Source organism: Amblyraja radiata, chromosome 11, assembly GCF_010909765.2.
Source record: "Amblyraja radiata isolate CabotCenter1 chromosome 11, sAmbRad1.1.pri, whole genome shotgun sequence".
Taxonomy (NCBI): Eukaryota; Metazoa; Chordata; class Chondrichthyes; order Rajiformes; family Rajidae; genus Amblyraja; species Amblyraja radiata.
The window spans coordinates 7,619,493-7,641,111 of record NC_045966.1 but is presented as its reverse complement, the minus strand read 5'-3'; the positions used below and the strand labels follow the sequence as shown (position 1 = coordinate 7,641,111).

Below are 21,619 nucleotides of genomic sequence, written 5' to 3'. Positions count from 1 at the left end.
AAAGGGACTTTACTGAAAGGTTACGCATTTTTATGGTCCGTGAGAAATTTTTCACATGTACTTCTTTGAGAGATACAGGTCGGAGTCCTCGGGTCCAGGGGTCCGGAACGCTACCAATCAATGTTGTACAGAGACCCGTATAAGGAATGAACTGCACATGCTGGTTTAAACCGAAGACAGACACAAAAAGCTGGAGTAACTCAGCGAGTCAAGCAGCATCTCTGGAGAAAAAAAGCTGATGTTTCGGGACGAGACACATCTTCAGACTCAATTCCGATTAGGCTGTCTGAAGAAGGGCTCCGATTCGAATCGTCACCTATTCTTTTTCTCCAGAGATGCTGCCTGACCCGCTGACTTACTCCAGCTTTTTATGTTTTTCTTCCCAGATCTGACTTACCTAATGAGTTACACCAACATTTTGTGTCCTTCTGTGCGTATTAACCAGCATTAACCAGCGTCTGCAGTTCCTTTAGACATTACCTAACTTCAGATTTTAGAGATATAGCGCGTGGGAACTCCTGCGAATGGTAAACCCGGAAGCTGGACAGAGGGGACAGAAGGTGAGTATGTGTCCTTCGAGGACGTCCCACCTAATTGTCATTGTTGGATAATCTTTTTAACAGGAACACTTGCAGAGATGGCTCCCAGAAAATCTCAAAGAAAGTGGGTAAAGCGTGTCAGAGATGTTTTTGCCATGTTGCGCTATTCAGTTTCTATATTGTTTCAGTTTCTATATCTATATTGTTGCTCTATTCAGTTTCCCAGGGGGTCGGGACGGGACTGGAGTTGGGAGGGAAAGGTGGGGGAGTCGAGGGAGAGGAGGGGGAGACAGATGGGGGTGTCTTCATTTACTGGCGGCGGGTGTCTGTCACTGAAACAGGCAGGTGAGATTTCACATCCACCTTGTGTGTGCCCCTCTCTCTCTCTCCCTCCCTCTTACACAGGCTGAGAGACTCTGCCTCTGTGAGTGTACGTCTCTTTCTCCCCCTCTCCCACACACAGTAAGACCGAGGTACTGTGCTCAGTCCATCTGTATCTCCCACAGACACAGAGACACAATCGCATACACTCATAAACACACACACACACACACACATTCAATCTTTCAAAGTGCCGCTCATTTTATTAGATGTGTGACACTTTCATATAGTTTTTCAAAATTTTAGTATATCAAGCATTTAATGTTTTTTTTGGTTAAAGACGAGCATACTACACGAAATATAAACATACATAAATTTTTACTTTTCTAGAGTAGGGGCCCCGCCATCAATTTTCTAATTGGGCCCCGCAATTCCTAGCACCGGCCCTGTCTGTGTCTCCCACATACACAGTAAAACATGTCTCCAAATGAGCCAATTCAACCAATGGAGGATATTTATAGTGTGTGAAAAAAAAAGTTACATCATTTGTGTCACGTGTAGTTCACGATGTTCATTCAAGATTTAACGCGAAAGCTCGGGAGACGGACAAGTCACTCGCACAAATAACAGAAATGCCGAGTACCGTGGGAACTCTTTATCTGCCCCCCGTTATATCGTGCGAGACTCGTGCTGGACCACGACCACTTCACTCTGGTGACATCTTGCGTCAACTCGCCCCGTGAAAAAGCCCCATTACAGCACCAGAGACCCGGGTTCGATCCTGACTACGGTTGCTGCCTGTACGGAGTTTGTACGTTCTCCCCGTGACCTGCGTAGGTTTTCTCCGAGTGCTCCATTTTCTTTCCCCATTCGAAAGACGTACAGGTTTGTAGGTTGACCGTCTTCTGTAAAATTGTAAATTGTGCCTAGTGTGTGTAGGATAGCGTTAATGTGTGGGGATTATTATAGGTCGGCATGGACTCAGTGGGCTGATTGGCCAGTTTCCGCACTGTATCTTTAAACCTTACTATACTCCCATCTGCTTCCTGTAGGGACTCCATTCCAATGCCGGAGAGATTTATCGAGAAAGCAGGCCAACAGAACTAGTGGGAATTGGTGATCAATGGTCAGCCTTTGACTTTGACTTTGAGCCTGGACTCAGTGGGCCGAAGGGCCTGTTCCCATGCTGCATCTCTGAACTCCTAAGGTGTCGTTTCAGATCTTCTATCAAACAGCATATCCTCAGGCAGCTGTTACTTATCTTGGTCACTATCGGCACCTCCCCACTAAGTGAAACAGCTACAACTACACATTTAGCCATTTATTGCTGTGTCTATATCCTGTCACTCCATACCCCACGGCATTCCAGGTGCACATTCCCAGAAGGATTGTGATATGCAAGTATTTGGCTCACCTTCACCTTCTCAGTGGCAATCAATGCTAGACGTGCCAGCAATATCCACTCCCCTATACTGAATGCATGGTATTCAATAAAGACTTCCGGGCAGAGTGTAGCTTCAAAGCACAATTTTGGGGCAGCACAGTAGTGCAGCAGTAGAGTTGCTGCCTTACAGCGCCAGAGACCTGAGTTCAATCCTAACTGTGGGTCCTGTCTGTATGGAGTTTGTACATTCTCCCTGCGACTGCATAGGCTTTCTCCGGATGCTCCAGTTTCCTCCCACATTTAAAAAACATACAGGTTTGTAGGCTAATGGATTTGGTAAATTGTAAAATTGTCCCTAGTGTGTAGGATAGTGCTAGTACACGGGGTGATCACTGATCGGTGTGGATTTGGTGGGCCGAAGGGCATGTTTCCGCACTGTATCTCTAAAAGCTAAATAGTGAAAGGCCTGGATAGAGTGGTTGTGGAGAAGATGTTTCCACTAATGGGAGAGTCTAGGACCACATGTCATAGTCTCAGAATACCGATTGAATGGTGGACTTGATGGGCCAAATGGCCTGATTCTGCTCCTATCACTAATGAAGTCTAAAGTCTAGTATAAATAATAAGTGCATAGTTGAAAGATTAAATATCAGGTTATATTTTATTTTGCAACAGATCTGGTTGAGGTGAGCAATGAATAATTTTACTTTTATCAATGTATGTGCCACGTATTTTACTAAGAATATTTATATTCTAATTGCTATACAATGAATGATGCTCTGCTGATTTTCACAGATCAAAGGGGACAATGATCTTAGTTTTTTGACATTTATCTGAGGCACCTAATTTCACATTTGAGTTTCTTCAACCATGTCATTACCACAAGGCCCTCAGTACCGCCTGAGTCCTTTGGGTGAGTAATTCCCAAATAATTTGCTCACTCAGAGAGCAAATATCAGAAATAACTCATTTCAGCAAAATTATACATCACTATAAGCGGCACAGTGGCGCAGCCGGTCGAGCTGCTGATTCACAGCGCCGGAGACCAGCGTTTGTTCCAGATCTGAGTGCAGGTAGATGGGACTAGGGGGAAATAAGTGTTCGGCACGGACTAGAAGGGCCGAGTTGGCCTGTTTCCGTGCTGTAATTGTTATATGGTTATATGGTTATCTCTTTACTTTAGAGATCAGCATGGAAATAGGCCCTTTGGCCCACCGAACCCGCACCGACCAGCAATCACCCCGTACACTAGCACTATCCTACACACTAGGGACAATTTATGAAAGAAAGAACTGCAGATGCTGGTTTAAATCGAAGGTAGACACAAAATGCTGGAGTAACTCAGTGGGTGAGGAAGCATCTCTGGAGAGAAGGAATGGGCGACGTTTCGGGTCAAGACCCTTCTTCAGACTGATTTATAATTTATGATTTATAATATTTAGGGACAATTTATAATTTTACCAACGCTAATTAACTTACAAACCCATACGTTTTTTGAGTGTGGGAAGGAACTGGAGCACCCGGAGAAAACCCACGTGGTCACAGGGAGAATGTGCAAACTCGTGTATTGTCCTTACACTGACAGGTTAGCATGCATCAAAAGCTTTTCACTGTGCCTCGGTACACGTGACAATAAACTAAACTCAAACTCAAAACCCATAGTCAGGATCGAACCAGGGTCTCTGGTGCTGTAAGGCAGCGACTCTACCGCTGCACCACTGTGCCATACTCGGGTGTTGTCAGTGTGAAGTTTGCATGTTTTCCCTGGGACTGCCTGGGGTTCCTCCGGATTTCCTCCATATTCCAAAGACATGCAGATTTATAGGTGAATTGGCCTCTGTAAATTGCTCCTAGTATGTAGGGAGTGGATGAGAAAGGGAGAAAACGTAGAACTAATGTGAACGGGTGATCGGAGGTTGGCCTGAACTTGGTGGGCTGAAGGGCCTGTTTCCATGTTCTATCTCTAAACTAAACTAAACAATTCAAATCTGATGTGTGGAAAATATGTAGAGATTAAAGCAGTTGTAGAATGCATTCCTCACAAAGTGCTTTAAATCAACTATTGATAAATGTATCTGAGTATGTTGAATCTGATACTTACCACACGACTAAGTTAATCATTGTGATGGCGCGAATACGAGAGGTTTTTATCAATTGAATAACTGGAACAGATTTTACTTGTTTGTTCTGTATATGTTCAAGCTGGAAGAAAAAGAGAGGGTTCAACATTGTATCGGCTCTGCAGAGAGTGTCAATATTATTATCCACATCTCCTGATTCATATTGGGCATGGGATATGATAAAATAAAAAGGATGATCCAGAAGCGGATTATTCACAGTTTATTCTGTGAGCTTATGAATGAATGAATGAATGAATGAATGAATGAATGAATGAATGAATGAATGAATGAATGAGTGAATGAGTGAATAATGAATGCTACTTTATTGTCACATGTGACAACACACAGTGATTATCTTTGTTTTGCACAGCCAAGGTATGCGAATAGTCGCCACATGAAGGGCGCCGACAGTTACAAAGTATCCCACGACAGTTCCTCCTTTGTTCACCCCCCCCCCCCCCCCCCCCCCCCCCCCCCCCCACCCTCACGGTGGTTTCCCCATGCTGAGCTCCTTTGGTCTTGTATACACCTTATATACAGCTTATATACCATTGTATACAGCTCTATATACAGCTTGTATACAGAGGATCGAGCAATGTTGCACAAAACTTGGCACCACCTCCTAAATCTCAGCATTGTGCATCTTCCCCAAACTGCTAGCAAATGCCGCCTAGTAGAAATTGAAATTGAAATTCGAATTTTGTGGCTTTATAAAAATACCCTGAATATTCTCCCACAGTTAAATTAAAAATAGATTCTGGACAGATCCAAAACCTGAATCTTGATTAACAGTGCAAACTCCATAAATGCTGCTCGTAAATTTAATTATAATTTTTGTAAAATAGACAGCTTTTAACACATGTGGATACAAGGAACTGTAGATGCTGGTTAGCAGAAAAGACACAAAGTGCTGGAGTAATTCAGTGGATCAGGCAGCATCTCGGGAGAACATGGATCTCTGGAGATTTTTTAACAAATGACTGTTTCAGTAGAGGATCTGCTCTCCAGTATTGGTTAACCTTTGTGAAGATAAATTCTTACATCCAGTCATTTCTAGATTGTGATATTTGTGTATCACACAAGGGATGGGCGGCATGGTGGCGCAGCAGTAGAGTTGCTGCCTTACAGTGCCAGAGACCCGGGTTTAATCCTGATTATGGGCGCTGTTTGTACGGAGTTTGTACGTTGTCCCTGTGACCGCATTGGTTGTCTCTGGGTGCTCCAGTTTCCTTCCACACTCCAAAGACGCACAGGATTGCAGGTTAATTGGATTCTGTATCCTGGTGTGTAGGATAGTGCTAGTGTACAGGGGTGATCACTGGTTGATGTGGACTCGGTGTGCCGAAGGGTCTGTTTCCATGCTCTATCTCCAAAGTATAAACTAAACTCAAAAACTCAATACTTTTCCTTTCTCAATACTACAAGCAATAGAAACATAGAAACATTGAACATAGGTGCAGGAGTAGGCCATTCGGCCCTTCGAGCCTGCACCACCATTCACTATGATCATGGCTGATCATCCAACTCAGTATCCTGTACCTGCCTTCTCTCCATAACCCCTGATCCCTTTAGCCATAAGGGCCACATCTAACTCCCTCTTAAATATAGCCAATGAACTGGCCCCAACTACCTTCTGTGGCAGAGAATTCCACAGATTCACCACTGTGTAAAAAATGATTTTCTAATCTCAGTCCTAAAAGACTTCCCCCTTATCCTTAAACTGTGATCCCTTGTTCTGGACTTCCCCAACATCGGGAATAATCTTCCTGCATCTAGCCTGTCCAACCCCTTAAGAATTTTGTAAGTTTCTATAAGATAGAGCTGTTTACCACTAATAAAGGTTCATAGGATAAAGCCCATGGGGAAAATGGCAAGAATCAGAGAGAGAATAAGTGGAACAATCTTGCTCGTGATCTGAGTAAACCTATGTAATCGATATCTATAATGCTGAGAACTACAGCACATTCTGCATTCCGTATCTTTCCCTTTGCTCTACTATTGTGCTTGAGTTTGGTTTTTGAGTGTATTTATGGATAGCATTATCTGACTTGATTGGATTGTATCCAAACCGAAACTTTTCACTGTATCTCCTTACATGTGACAATAATAAACATAAACAACAGAAAGATAATAGTTTGTTGGCCTTCATAACAAGAGGAGATGAATATAGGAGCAAAGAGGTCCTTCTGCAGTTATACAGGGCCCCAGTGAGACCACACCTGGAGTATTGTGTGCAGTTTTGGTCTCCAAATTTGAGGAAAGACATTCTTGTTATTAAGGTAGTGCAGCGTAGGTTCACAAGGTTAATTCCCGGGATGGCGGGACTGTCATATGTTGAAAGAATGGATCGACTGGGCTTGTATACATTGTAATTTAGGATGAATGGGGAACTTATTGAAACATATAAGATTATTAAGGCATTGGACACGCTAGAGGCAGGAAACCTGTTCCTGATGTTGGGGGAGTCCAGAACCAGGGGCCGCAGTTTAAGAATAAGAGATAGGCCATTTAGAACGGGAGATGGGGAAAAACCTTTTCACCCAGAGAGTTGTGAATCTGTGGAATTCTCTGCCTCAGAAGGCAGTAGAGGCCAATTCTCTGGATGCTTTCAAGAGAGAGTTAGATAGAGCTCTTAAAGATAGCGGAGTCAAGGGATATGGAGAGAAGGCAGCAACGGGGTACTGATTGTGGATGATCAGCCATGATCACAGTGCATGGCGGTGCTCGTTTGAAGGGCTGACGGACCTACTCCTGCACCTATTGTCTATTGAGTATAAAACTATCTATTGATGGAATATGGCAAATGTGATCTCATCTCCAAATTACTACAAACGAAAAAGATTCAAAACTAATTTTATCCAATGAGAAGTTACGACACACAGTCCATGTTGATCTCCTATGTGTGCAGTTGATATAATACAGCAGCATATTTGTCAGGATATTCATGCCTAATTTTTCTGCAGTGAAGTTGGGTCAAAAATGTATGTCCATTCGTTTTAGGGTGGAGTCAGGTTTACATTATTAAAGTATTAATGATTGATTAGCTTGGTGAAGACTTATCCATCTTAACACAAGTGGATTAAGTGGGACCAACTTGCGAGACCAAACAATATCAAGGCGTTGTGTCGGAAGGAACTGCAGATGTTGGTTTACATCAAAGATAGACACAAAACGCTGGCGTAAACTCAATGGGTCAGACAGCATCTCTGGAGAATATGAATAGGTGACATAGAAACATAGAAAAATAGGTGCAGGAGTAGGCCATTCAGCTCTTCGAGCCAGCACCGCCATTCAATATGATCATGGCTGATGATCTAAAATCAGTACCTCGTTCTGGCTTTTTCCCCATAATCCCTTGATTCCTTTAGCCTTACGAGCTAAATCTAACTCTCCCTTGAAATTGTGACATTTCGGATAGGAACCCTTATTCAGACTGAAAGATAGAGAATGCTCAATATCAAGAAGTAATCACCTTCTGAATAAAAGATATATGAAAATAACTGAGCTCTGTGTTAAAGAACTGAACAACCAGGTAGCAATGAAATAAATGGTCTTGCCCCAATACCTCATCGTCAGTGAAAAGTACTGCTGGTGGAGTGATTCCATTTTTCTTTGCCATGAATCGAATTATTGATTCAGCTTCCTTTACCCTTCCCTTGGACAGTAGCCAGCGTGGAGATTCAGGAATAAACCTAGAATTAAACAAGGTATTCTGTAGCAAGATCATTGAAGCATCAAAGGACGTGAAATTACTAACCATCCGACCAACGACTAGAGAGCAGTCCTGAGCTACTATCTACCACACTGGAGAACCTCGGACTATCTTTAATCAAACTTTACTGGACTTTATCTTGCACTAAACGCTATTCACATCATTCCCTTTATTGTGTATCTATACACTGTGAATGGCTCAATTGTAATCATGCGGTGGGAAGTTGCGAGCAATACAGATTCGTAGGTTAATTGTTTGGTAAGAATTATAAATTGTCCTTAGTGTGTAGGATAGTGCTAAGTGTATGAGGATCGCTGGACATTGTAGACTCGGTGGGCCGAAGGGCCTGTTTCCATGCTGTATTTCTAAACTAAATTGAACTCAGCGGGTTATGCAGCATCTCTGGAGAGAAGGGATAGGTGATGTTTCAGGTCAGGGCCCTCGTTCAGACTGGGTTTTAGTTTGGTCATCTTGGTCAAAATGAATCCCAGTGACACTAGCATTGGAAGGTCATTACTTACTGATTGAATGTGTTGAAGGGTCTACATACCACCACAAAGGAATGTACAGCAAACTGATCAGGCTCAGGATCAATATCAACATTCTCCATCCTCTCATGAAATAGGCAACAAAAGGCAGCAACATGTAACCCACGGCATAAAAAAAGCCAATTCCAAGCGTAGAGTATGTAACCCGAATGGATTTCTGTAGAAGTTCAGATCCTGCAAGAAGAGTATAACAAGATTGAGTGATTCATGAGTTCATTTTCATTCACTGTCACTCTATTCTAATGTTTAACTAAATATTGCCAACATCACACTACCTGCTTAACCATAAACCAAGCCATGTAAAGCTTGAAGTGTTATAACTTAATTAAGAAAGAAGAGACAAGGACAGGAGCTACAAATAACGGCACTGAGTCAGTGAATGATCCCAAAAAAGATTGGGTTAACATATGATGAGCGTTTGAAGGCACTGGGCCTGTACTCACTGGGGTTTAGAAGGATGAGGGGACACTGCATTGAAAGTTACCAAATAGTGAAAGGCCTGGATAGAGTGGATGTGGAGAGGATGTTTCTACTGGTGGTTGAGTCTAGGACCAGCGGCCAGAGCCTCAGAATAAAAGGACATACTTTTAGAAAGGAGATGAGGTCGAATTTCTTTTGTCAGAGGATGGTGAATCTGTGGAATTCATTGCCACAGATGGCTTTGGAGGCCAAGTCAATGCATACCTTTGATGGGACGACAGATGGCACAATGGGCTAAGTGTTCGGCTGGCGACCGGAAGGTGGCCGGTTCGAATCCCGCTTGGAGTGCATACTGTCGTTGTGTCCTTGGGCAAGACACTTCACCCACCTTTGCCTGTGTGTGAATGTGTGTGAGTGATTGGTGGTGGTCGGAGGGGCCGTAGGCGCAGAATGGCAGCCACGCTTCCATCAGTCTGCCCCAGGGCAGCTGTGGCTACAGAAGTAGCTTACCACCACCGAGTGTGACTGAGGAGTGAATGAATAATGCGATGTAAAGCGCCTTGAGTATTAGAAAGGCGCTATATAAATCCCATCCATTATTATTATTATTACCTTTAACGTGGAGATTGACAGATTCTTGATTAGTACGGGTGTCAGGGGTTATGGGGAGAAGGCAGAAGAATGGGGTTGAGAGAGAAAGATAGATCAACCATGATTGTATGGCGGAGCAGATGTACCGAATTTCCTAATTCTGCTCCTAGAACTTATGAACTTAAGGAAGAAATGAAGAGGATAGGACCTATGAACAGCAGTGAGTGAAGGGTAATAGGGTTAATAATAGGGCAGACATTTAGATGAGCGGATTAAATAACTAAAAATTAGGATAAGAAGACCAAGTGATTTGCTTACATTTTGATGGATAAAGAAGTGCTGGTCAGTTGATAGAAAAGTTGTTAAAAGTTGGCCTATTTATACCATATAACAATTACAGCATGGAAACAGGCCATCTCGACCCTTCTAGTTCGTGCCGAACACGTATTCTCCCCTAGTCCCATATACCTGCGCTCAGACCATAACCCTCCATTCCTTTCCCGTCCATATAACTATCCAATTTATTTTTAAATTATAAAAACGAACCTGCCTCCACCACCTTCACTGGAAGCTCATTCCACATAGCCACCACTCTCTAAGTAAAGAAGTTCCCCCTCATGTTACCCCTAAACTTCTGTCCCTTAATTCTCAAGTCATGTCCCCTTGTTTGAATCTTCCCTACTCTCAGTGGGAAAAGCTTATCCACGCCAACTGTTGGCAGCCGCTCAACGCATCTGTCCCTCTCATCATTTTAAAGACCTCTATCAAGTCCCCCCTTAACCTTCTGCGCTCCAAAGAATAAAGCCCTAACTTGTTCAACCTTTCTCTGTAACTTAGTTGCTGAAACCCAGGCAACATTCTAGTAAAACTCCTCTGTACTCTCTCTATTTTGTTGACATCCTTCCTATAATTAGGCAACCAAAATTGTACACCATACTCCAGAATTGGCCTCACCAATGCCTTGTACAATTTTAACATTACATCCCAACTTCTATATTCAATGCTCTGATTTATAAAGGCCAGCACACCAAAATCTTTCTTTACCACCCTATCTACATGAGATTCCACTTTCAGGGAACTGTGCAGTTATTCCCAGATCCCATTGTTCACCTGCATTCTTCAATTCGCTACCATTTACCATGTACGTCCTATTTTGATTTGTCCTGCCAAGATGTAGCACCTCACACTTATCAGCATTAAACTCCATCTGCCATCTTTCAGCCTACTCTTCCAACTGGCATAATTCTCTCTGTAGACTTTGAAAATCTACTTCATTATCCACAACCCCACCTATCTTAGTATCATCTGCATACTTACTAATCCAATTTACCACACCATCATCCAGATCATTGATGTACATGACAAACAACAGTGGACCCAACACAGATCCATGTGGCACCCCACTAGTCACTGGCCTCCAACCTGACAAACAGCCATCCACCATTACTCTCTGGCATCTCCCATTCAGCCACTGTTGAATCCATCTTGCTACTCCACCATTAATACCCAACAATTGAACCTTCTTAACCAACCTTCCGTGAGGAACCTTGTCAAAGGCCTTACTGAAGTCCATATATACAACATCCACTGCTTTACCCTCATCAATTTCTCGAGTAACCTCTTCAAAAAATTCAAGAAGATTAGTCAAACATGACCTTCCAGGCACAAATCCATGTTGACTGTTCCTAATCAGACCCTGTTTATCCAGATGCTTATATATATTATCTCTAAGTATCCTTTCCATTAATTTGCCCACCATTGATGTCAAACTAACAGGTCTATAATTGCTAGGTTTACTCTTAGACCCCTTTTTAAACAATGGAACAACATGCGCAGTACGCCACTATTCCCGTTTCTAATGACATTTGAAATATTTCTGTCATAGCCCCTGCTATTTCTACACTAACTTCCCTCAATGTCCTAGGGAATATCCTGTCCGGACCTGGAGACTTATCCACTTTTATATTTCTCAAAAGTGTCAGTACTTCCTCTTCTTTGAATCTCATAGTTTCCATAGCTACTCTACTTGTTTCCCTTACCTCACATAATTCAATATCCTTCTCCTTGGTGAATACCGAAGAAAATAAATTGTTCAATATCTCCCCCATCTCTTTTGGCTCTGCAGATAGCTGTCCACTCTGACTCTCTAATGGACCAATTTTATCCCTCGTTATCCTTTTGCTATTAATATAGCTGTAGAAACCCTTTGGATTTACTTTCACCTTACTTGCCAAAGCAACCTCATATCTTCTTTTAGCTTTTCTAATTTCTTTCTTAAGATTCTTTTTACATTCTTTATACTCCTCAAGCACCTCATTTACTTCATGCTGCCTATAATTATTGTAGATCTCTCTCTTTTTCCGAACCAAGTGTCCAATTTCCCTTGAAAACCATGGCTCTTTCCAATTTTTACTATTTCCTTTCAACCGAACAGGGACATAAAGATTCTGTACTCTTAAAATTTCACCTTTAAATGTCCTCCATTTCTCTTCCACATCTTTCCCATAAAACAAACTGTCCCAATTTACTCCTTTTAAATCCTTTCGCATCTCCTCAAAGTTAGCCTTTCTCCAATCAAAAATCTCAACCCTAGGTCCAGTTCTGACCCTCTCCATAATTATATTGAAACTAATGGTATTGTGATCACTGGTCCCGAACTGTTCCCCAACGCATACCTCTGCCACCTGACCCGTCTCATTTCCTAACAGGAGGTCCAGCACCGCCCGTTCTCTAGTAGGTACTTCTATGTATTGCTGCAAAAAACTATCCTGCACACATTTTACAAACTCCAACCCATCCAGCCCATTTACAGAATGTGTTTCCCAGTCTATGTGTGGAAAATTGAAATCTCCCACAATCACTACCTTGTGCTTACTACTAATATCTGCAATCTCCTTACATAGTTGCTCTTCAAATTCTCGCTCCCCATTTGGCGGTCTATAATACACCCCTATAAGTGTTGCTACCCCTTTCCCATTTCTCAGTTCCACCCAAATAGCCTCCCTAGACGAGCCCTCTAATCTATCTGCCAAAGAAGCAATGCAACACCTCCGCCTCTTGCCCCTCCGATTCTATCACACCTGAAGCAACGAAATCCTGGAATATTTAGTTTCCAATCACAGCCCTCCTGCAACCATGTTTCACTGATCGCCACAACATCATACTTCCAGGTGTCAATCCAGGCTCTAAGTTCATCCACCTTTCTTACAATGCTCCTAGCATTAAAATATACACATTTAAGAAACCCATCCTCTCTTATTCTCTGTTTATTGTCTTTTTCTTCTCTCTCCCCTACATTTTGGGTCAGAGTGCTACCATTCTCTGCCTCCTGCCTCACACACTGACTGCTAGCTTTCCCAATTTGAGTCCCTCCCCCCAACCATACTAGTTTAAAGTCTCCCCAGTAGCCTTTGCAAATCTCCCCGCCAGGATATTGGTCCCCCTCGAGTTCAAGTGCAACCCGTCCTTTCTGTACAGGTCGCACCTTCCCCAAAAGAGGTCCCAATGATCCAGAAACTTGAATCCATACCCACTACACCAGTCCCTCATCCACTCATTTATCCTCCACCTCGCTCCATTCCTACTCTCACTGTCGCGTGGCACAGGCAGTAATCCTGAGATTGTTACCTTTGCAGTCCTTCTCCTTAACTCTCTACCTAACTCCCTAAATTCTTCTTTCAGGACCTCTTCTCTTTTTTTACCTATGTCGTTGGTACCTATATGTACCACAACCTCAGGCTCCTCTCCCTCCCATTTCAGGATTTCTTGGACACGTTCAGACACATCCCTGACCCTCGCACCAGGGAGGCAAACTACCATCCGGGTCTCCTGTCTGCGTCCACAGAATCGCCTATCCGACCCCCTGACTATAGAGTCCCCTATTACAATTGCCCTCCTCTTCTTTTCCTTACCCTTCTGAGCAACAGGACCGGTGCCAGAGGCCCGGCCACTATACAAAGTGAGAAATGATTAGAAACCAAAGGTGAAGCAGTAAAGCAATGGAAATCAATCGGAACAAGGAAAATATTCACAGAACTTTGACAAATTCTAAGTGTAATTGATATAACCAAGAAACGACTATTCTTCAAAAATGCAAAAGCTAATACCCCAATTACCCCATGTCAATTAATTACCCCAAGTAAAATATTTCCAGCAATGTAGATAAAAGTGCTGGAGAAACTCAGCGGGTGAAGCAGCATCTATGGAGCGAAGGAAATAGGCAACGTTTCGAGTCGAGACACTTCTTCAGACTGATGTGAGGGGGGGGGAGGGAGGAAGAAAGGAAGAAGAGGAGCCAGAGGGCTGAGGGAGAGCTGGGAAGGGGAGGAGAAAGTAAGAACTGCCCAAGCAACATATGAGGTGCTGCTCCTCCAATTTTCAGTGGACCTCACAATGGCCATGGAGGAGGCCCAGGACAGAAAGGTCGGATTCAGAATAGGAGGGGGAGTTGAAGTGCTGAGCCACCGGGAGATCAGGTTGGTTATTGTGAACCGAGCGAAGGTGTTGGGCGAAGCGATCGCCAAGTCAACGCTTGGTCTCACCGATGTAGAGCAACTGACATCTAGAGCAGCGGATGCGATAGATGAGGTTGGAGGAAGTGCAGGTGAACACCTCCGCTCGGTTCGCAATAACCAACCTGATATCCCGGTGGCTCAGCACTTCAACTCCCCCTCCCATTCCGAATCCGACCTTTCTGTCCTGGGCCTCCTCCATGGCCAGAGTGGGGACCACCGTAAATTGGAGGAGCAGCACCTCATATTTTGCTTGGGTAGTTTGCACTTCTTAAACATATTTCCAGAGATGTCTTGATTTCGAGGACAGAGCTGTAGTTTAAAGGATTTATATGTTGCTGTGATGAGACTGTACATTCACAGTTAGTTTTGTTTAGTTTAGTTTTTAATTTAGAGATACAGCACAGAAACCGGCTCTTCAGTCGACTGAGTCCGCACCGACAAGCGATCCCCGCACACTAACACTACCCTTCGCACATAAGAGACAATTTCACATTTCGACCAAGCCAATTAGCCTAGAAACCTGTACGTCTTTGGGATATGGGAGGAAACTGAAGATCTCACAGAAAACACACACAGGTCATGGGGAGAACGTACAAACTCTGTACGGACATGCACCCGTAGTCTAGATCAAACCCAGGTCTCTGACGCTGAAAGGCAGTAGCTCTACCGCTATGCCATCGTGCCGCCTTTTGTAGAATGGTATGATATGGCACTTTATTTGCCGCATGTAACAAGGTACAGTGAAATTAATTTCGCTGTTACAACTGTTAAAGTGTTAACAGTGAAGTTAAATTGAAGCAGGTTGCATTTACTTGCATGAAATTTATTCTGAAAATATCGCTTCTCGGCCATTTGGCTAAGGTTACGTGTAGTATCTATTCTTATCAGTTTAATATCTGATACATCCATTTTCTAGGAACCATATATTAAATTGATTTTTAGAACAGGGAGATGGAATAGGGGCTTGCTCTGTCCACTCCATGCAGCGACCAGGTATTGCAGTGCCTCTGTGATTTAAAAAAGGAGCGGCACGATGGCTCAGCAGTAGAGCTGCTGCCTTGCAGCGCCAGAGATCCAGGTTCAATCCTGACTATTGCTGCTGTCTGTATGGAGTTTGTACGTTCTCCCTATAACCGCCTGGGTTTTCTCTGATTGCTCCGGTTTCCACCCACATTCCAAAGACGTGCAGGTTTGTAGGTTAATTGGCTTCTGCAAATTGTCCTTGGTGTGTTGGATAGAACTTGATGATTGGTTGGCGTGGGCTTGTGGTGCTGAAGTGCCTGTTTCCACGCTGTGTCTCTAAAACTTAAACATAAAATGGCACATTGTCCATAGCGCTAATTCAAGCAAACTACATCACTCAAAACAAAAGATTATTTCCTAACTCATATCTGGCTGTTAATATCGGTAATGCGCTATCCTGTACAGGCACTCCCTGATTTAGGTAATAGGTAAACTCACAATTACATTAGCAATTCTTTTAAACCCACTGCTTTATTGCCGAGTTGTGCGTCTCGGTAGCAATGCGCTACTGCTCATGCGACCATTTCTGCAATTAAGTCGGCTGTTTTCGTGGATGCTACCCCATGGTCTCTGCAGCGGAGCGCCCCCATGGTCTGGAGTCTTAGGGATGTCGTTTTATACCAATTGCAACAAAATAATGAAAGGTAGAAACTGAGCTAAGAAATTGACTGATCAATGAAACTTACCAAGCACAAATGCAGTCATATAGTTTGAAATCTCACCAATGCCTTTAAAGAAATTAATCAGGCAGAAGATTTCCCAGCTGGGTGACAATGTGATAAGAAGATTAAATAAAACCTGTATCCCCATAGTCCCAAACAAAACAATTTTCCTCCCAAACCTGGAAAACAGAATAAATGTTTTAATTATATACAGCACTGACAAAAGTATGCATGTAAACATATGCATATATTTAAACACAATCTAAATCACACATTTGTTGAGATACATGTATATTCACAAAACTGTTGGATATATTTTCCCTCAGTTACATTAACTGGACATGCATACAGATAGCAACATATTGAGTTCCTCTTATACTTTGGAATGAGAGTCAGAGTCATGGAGTTATATTGCACAGACACTGGCCCTTCAGCCCAACTCATCCATTCCAACCCTTTCTTATCTGATCCAAATCCTATTTACTTGCAATTAGCCCATCTCCCTCTAATTACCTATCCATGTCCCCATCAAAATACCTTTCAAACATTCCAATTGTATCAGCCTATTCCACTCACTGAATACTTTCACAGTGAAATTCTTTGCTTACATACACAAGGTATGCAAATAGACACCCATAAAGTTACAAAGTACCCCTGTGCCAGGTCTCCCTTTGTTCTCCCCCTTCTCACGATGGTCCCCCCACGTCGGGTTCTCCTTTGTTCCATCCATCGGCAGTGACATCCTCACTTCCACGTGGTCCATCCTCGTCCATCAGTCTGTCCTCATACATCATTGACCACCGCACCGACCTCTCCATTAATGCTGCTGGGTCCTCTCCAGACGCCTCCTTGGCACCACAGACCCAGGGTTCGTTGGCCGTGGGCTTTGTCGACTGGCGAGGCTCCTCCTTCGACCTGCGAGGCTCCAACCCACAAGGCTTTGACCCTCAGACCCAATTCTTGCTATTGAGGCAGCGCAGCATAGGTTCACCAGGTTAATTCCCAGGATAGCGGGACTGACATATGGTGAAAGAATGGGCCGACTGGGCTTATATTCACTGGAATTTAGAGGGAATCTTAAAGAAACATATACGATTCTTATGGGATTGGACAGGCTAGATGCAGGAAAAATGTTCCTGATGTTGGGGGAGTCCAGAACCAGGGTCACAGTTTACGAATAAGGGGTAGGCCATTTAGGACTAAGATGAGTAAAAACCTTTTCATCCAGAGATTTGTGAATCTGTGATTTCTCTGCCACATTTTTTATGTTTCTATGGCCTCGGCTTCTCAGCGGCCCTCCGAAAGGCGTCTGCCGAAGCGGCCCCTCTATGGCAGCTCATCCCACTTACTAAAAACCTTCTGTACGAAAAAAGTTGCTCCTCAAGTCACCTTAAAATCTTTCCCTTCTCACCTTAAATCTACGCCCTCTAGTTTTACCCTTTCCCCTGACTCTCAGTTTGAAGAAGGGTCTCAACCCAAAACATCACCTATTCCTTCTCTCCAGAGATGCTGCCTGTCCTGCTGAGTTACTCAAGCAGCATCTCTGGAGAACATGTAGAAACAAATGAGAATGCTATGAGAATGCAGGGTGACTTGGGCAGGTTGGGGGAGTGGGCAGATGCATGGCAGATGAAGTTTAATGCGGATAAATGTGAGGTTATCCACTTTGGTAGCAAAAACAGGAAGGCAGGTTACTATGTAAATGATGTCAAGTTGGGAAAAGAGGAAGTACAACGGGATCTGGGGGTCCTTGTACATCAGGCTATGAAAGTAAGCATGCAGGTACAGCAGGCAGTGAAGAAAGCGAATGGCATGTTGGTCTTTATAACAAGAAGAATCAAATATAGGAGCAAAGAGGTCCTTCTGCTGTTGTACAGAGCCCTAGTGAGACCACACCTGGAGTATTGTGTGCAGTTTTGGTCCCATAATTTGAGGAAGGACATTCTTGCTATTGAGGGAGTGCAGCGTAGGTTTACAAGGTTAATTCCCGGGATGGCGGGACTGTCATATGCTGAGAGAATGGAGCAGCTGGGCTTGTACACTCTGGAGTTTAGAAGGATGAGAGGAGATCTCATTGAAACATATAAGAATGTTAAGGGCTTGGACACACTAGAGGCAGGAAACATGTTCCCGATGTTGGGGGAGTCCAGAACCAGGGGCCACAGTGGAAGAATAAGGAGTAAGCCATTTAATATATTTTTTTATTAAAGGTAATCAATTACAATGCTTCAAACAACTTTATATCAAATTAATTCAATTTGCATTAAGTAAAACACTAGTAATACTTATCTACTATTTTTTTAGAAATAATGATAGAGAAAGAATAGAACAGTTATAAATCATTAAGAGAGTGATTAAATAATAATTTGATTATATATAAGAAAGAAAAGAGAAACGAAAAAAAAAAAAAATTTGAGTAACCACAATATGTATTATTAATAACACTACTACAAGTGATAGTATCAATAAAGACATATATGTTAATTCCAATATAAAAATGAATTATTCTCACCAAATCCCGCAGGGTGCACGCCGAGCTGTGTTGCCAAGAACAGCTACTTCTCTAAATACTGTATATATGGAGACCATATCTGTTCAAAAGAATTATACTTGTCCAATAGGACAAATCTAATTCTTTCCAGATGTAACGTCTCCATCATCTCTGTTGCCCACATTTTGGTTGTGGGGGATAATGTTCCCTTCCAAAATTTCAATATGATTTTTTTCCCAATTATCAAACAGTAATCAAAGAAATTTCTTTGATTTACTGTAAGTGATAGATGTAAATCCGGAATTCCAAATATTATTAGCTTTGGGTTAGGGTCCAATTTAACTTTGATGACTTCAGAAATAACTTTAAAAATTTCTGTCCAGTAATAATTCAATTTAGGACATGTAACGAAACTATGTATTAAATTTGCCTCTGCTTTCTTGCACTTATCACAAATAGCGGAGAGATTCGGAAAAATACTATTTAATTTAGTTTTCGAATAATGTAACCTATATAATACTTTAAATTGTATCAGTATATGTCTGGCGTTTAATGAACACCGGTGTATTCGTTGTAGACTTTCTTCCCAGTTTTCTTTTGTTATAGCCAATCCCATTTCATTTTCCCATGCTTGACGATATATTTCCGTTATTGGATTCTCCTTATCCAAAATGATGTTATATATATAGGCTATTAATTTTTCTGTATTTGGATGTAAATTAAACAGTTCGTCTAACAATCCTGCTTCTTTATTTTTATAATCTTGTGTATTGGATTTAATATAATCTCTAATTTGTAAATACCTAAACAAATGTTGTGGAGACAATCCATAAATATCTTGTAACTCCTGGAATAAAAGAAATTTTCCTTTTCTATAAAGGTGTTCTATCCTTGTAATTCCTAAATCATCCCATTGTTTAAACCCCCCATCTAATATAGCAGGTTTAAACGCTGGATTATTCATAATTGGTAATCTAAATGAGAGATTATCCAAATGTAGAGTCTTAACTATTTGTTTCCAAATACGTCTATTATTATATATTATTAGGTTGTCTTTATAATATTTTTTTTGTACTTCCGTTGGTGCAAAAATTATCGAACCTACATTGAAAGGTAGACAGTCTTCCTTTTCTATATTTAACCATGTCGGTTCATGATCCATATTTACCCACCAGAAATTCATATTCTTAATCTGAACAGCCCAGAAATAATATAAAAAGTTTGGAAGTGCTAATCCTCCATTTATCTTAGCTTTGCATAGATGTTTTTTATTTATTCTGTGATTTTTATAATCCCAAATAAAACTATTGACAATATTATCAATTTTTAAAAAAAAAGTTTTTGGAAGAAAAAAAGGAATAGCCTGAAACAAATATAACAACTGCGGTAGAAATACCATCTTTATGGCACTTATTCTACCAATCATGGATATAGGAAGTGTTTTCCAATATAAAATATTTTTTCTAAGTTTATCTAATAGTTGAGGGTAGTTGGATTTTATTAATGAGTTATGAGTTTTAGTTACGTTAATCCCTAAATATTTAAGTTTGTCTGTAACTACTTTTAATGGGTATTGTTGTAATGTATTTAGATTTATTCCTGTTATTGGCATAATCTCGCTTTTATCCCAATTAATCCTATACCCAGAAAATGCACCAAACTTAGTTATAATGTTTAGCAGGTTGGGAATACTAATTTCCGGTTTTGTAATATAAATCAAAACATCATCTGCATATAAAGAAATTTTATTAATTGTTGTATCAGTATTATAGCCATATATTTCAGGTTCAGATCTAATTTTTTCCGCCAATGGTTCTATCACCAATGCGAACAATAAGGGTGATAACGGACATCCCTGTCTACATCCCCTAGAGAGTTTGAATTTGGCTGATAAAATTTGGTTAGTCAAAATTCTTGCCATAGGATTCGAGTATAAAATTCTTACCCATTTACAAAATCTATCCCCCAATTGAAACTTTTCCATTATATTAAATAAATACATCCATTCCACCTGATCAAACGCTTTTTCTGCATCTAGTGATATAACCGCTAGTTCCGTATCTCGTATTCTTTTTGAATATATAATATTAAACAAACGTCTGAGATTATGGGATGAGTAACGTTTTGGGATAAAACCTGTTTGATCATAATGTATTAATTTAGAGATCACTAAACTTAATCTCCTAGATAAGACCTTAGTTAATATTTTTTGGTCTGTATTTAAAAGGGCAATCGCTCTATATGATCCAGGATCTTCCAAATCCTTATCTACTTTAGGGATGAGTGTAATTGTGGATTCATTTAAAGATTCTGGTAATTTTCCTTGGTCATATGCATATCTATACATTATTTGTAATCTTGGGGAAATCAGATCTTGAAATTTTTTATAAAATTCTGCACTCAGGCCATCTGGGCCCGCTGCTTTTCCGTTCTTTAGCGAACTAATTGATTCTATAATGTCTTTTACTGTTATTTCAGCATTTAACAATTCTCTACCTTCCTGATCTAAGCTATTGATTTGACATTCTTGTAAAAATATTTCCATACTATCTGTTTGTCCTGTTAGTTTTGACGAATAAAGATTTTTATAATATTGTAAAAATCTATCATTAATATCTTTTGGAGTAATTAATATATTTCCATACTCAGATCTAATTCCGTGTATCATCTTCTCATCTTCTAATTTTCTAAGCTGTCGTGCTAGTAATTTTTGTGGCTTATCTCCAAATTCAAAATACACTTGCTTAGTTTGTTGAAAAAGTTTAATCACTTGATTAGAATATATTTTATTTAATCTATATTTTACTGATGCAATTTTATTACTTAACTCTTTGGAAGGCTGTTTTATATTTTCATTATCTAGACGTTTTATCTCATTTTCTAAATTTTGTTCTATTTTTCGATTTTCTTTATTGAGATGTGCTTGTGCGGATATTATTGCGCCACGCATGAATGCCTTAAATGTGTCCCAAAATAGTGATGGAGAAGTTTCAGGATTATCATTAGTTTCAAAAAATAATTTAATCTGATCCATCACATATTTACAACAGTCATTGTCCTTTAATATCTGAGGGTTAAATCTCCAGGTAGTAGTTTTATTAGATATATCTTTTAATTTTATCTTAAATGTTAATGGCGCATGATCCGAGATGATAATATTATGATATTTTGCATCATACGTAAAAGGAAGTAATTTAGAATCTATTAAAAAATAATCTATCCTCGAATAGGTTCCATGTACGGGCGAGAAAAAAGAATATTCTCGTCCGGATGGATTATCTAACCTCCAGATGT

At 41.1% G+C, this 21,619-nt stretch overlaps 1 protein-coding gene and 1 non-coding gene across 3 annotated transcripts in view; one reads left to right on the top strand and one right to left on the bottom strand.

Moving 5' to 3' along the window:
• LOC116978249 (solute carrier family 22 member 5-like) overlaps positions 1-21,619 on the bottom strand; it is a 111,478-nt gene that overhangs the window by 67,486 nt on the left and 22,373 nt on the right. For both annotated transcript variants that reach the window (XM_033029250.1, XM_033029249.1), the window contains exons 3-6: positions 15,859-16,013; positions 8,627-8,798; positions 7,930-8,056; positions 4,346-4,446 (exon numbers count right to left, since the gene is read on the bottom strand). In XM_033029250.1, the coding sequence (XP_032885141.1) occupies positions 4,346-4,446; positions 7,930-8,056; positions 8,627-8,798; positions 15,859-16,013 (555 nt within the window). The remainder of the gene's footprint in view (positions 1-4,345; positions 4,447-7,929; positions 8,057-8,626; positions 8,799-15,858; positions 16,014-21,619) is intronic.
• LOC116978820 lies at positions 14,986-15,172 on the top strand. The gene has a single exon (XR_004413575.1). It is a non-coding gene; the product is annotated as a U2 spliceosomal RNA (small nuclear RNA).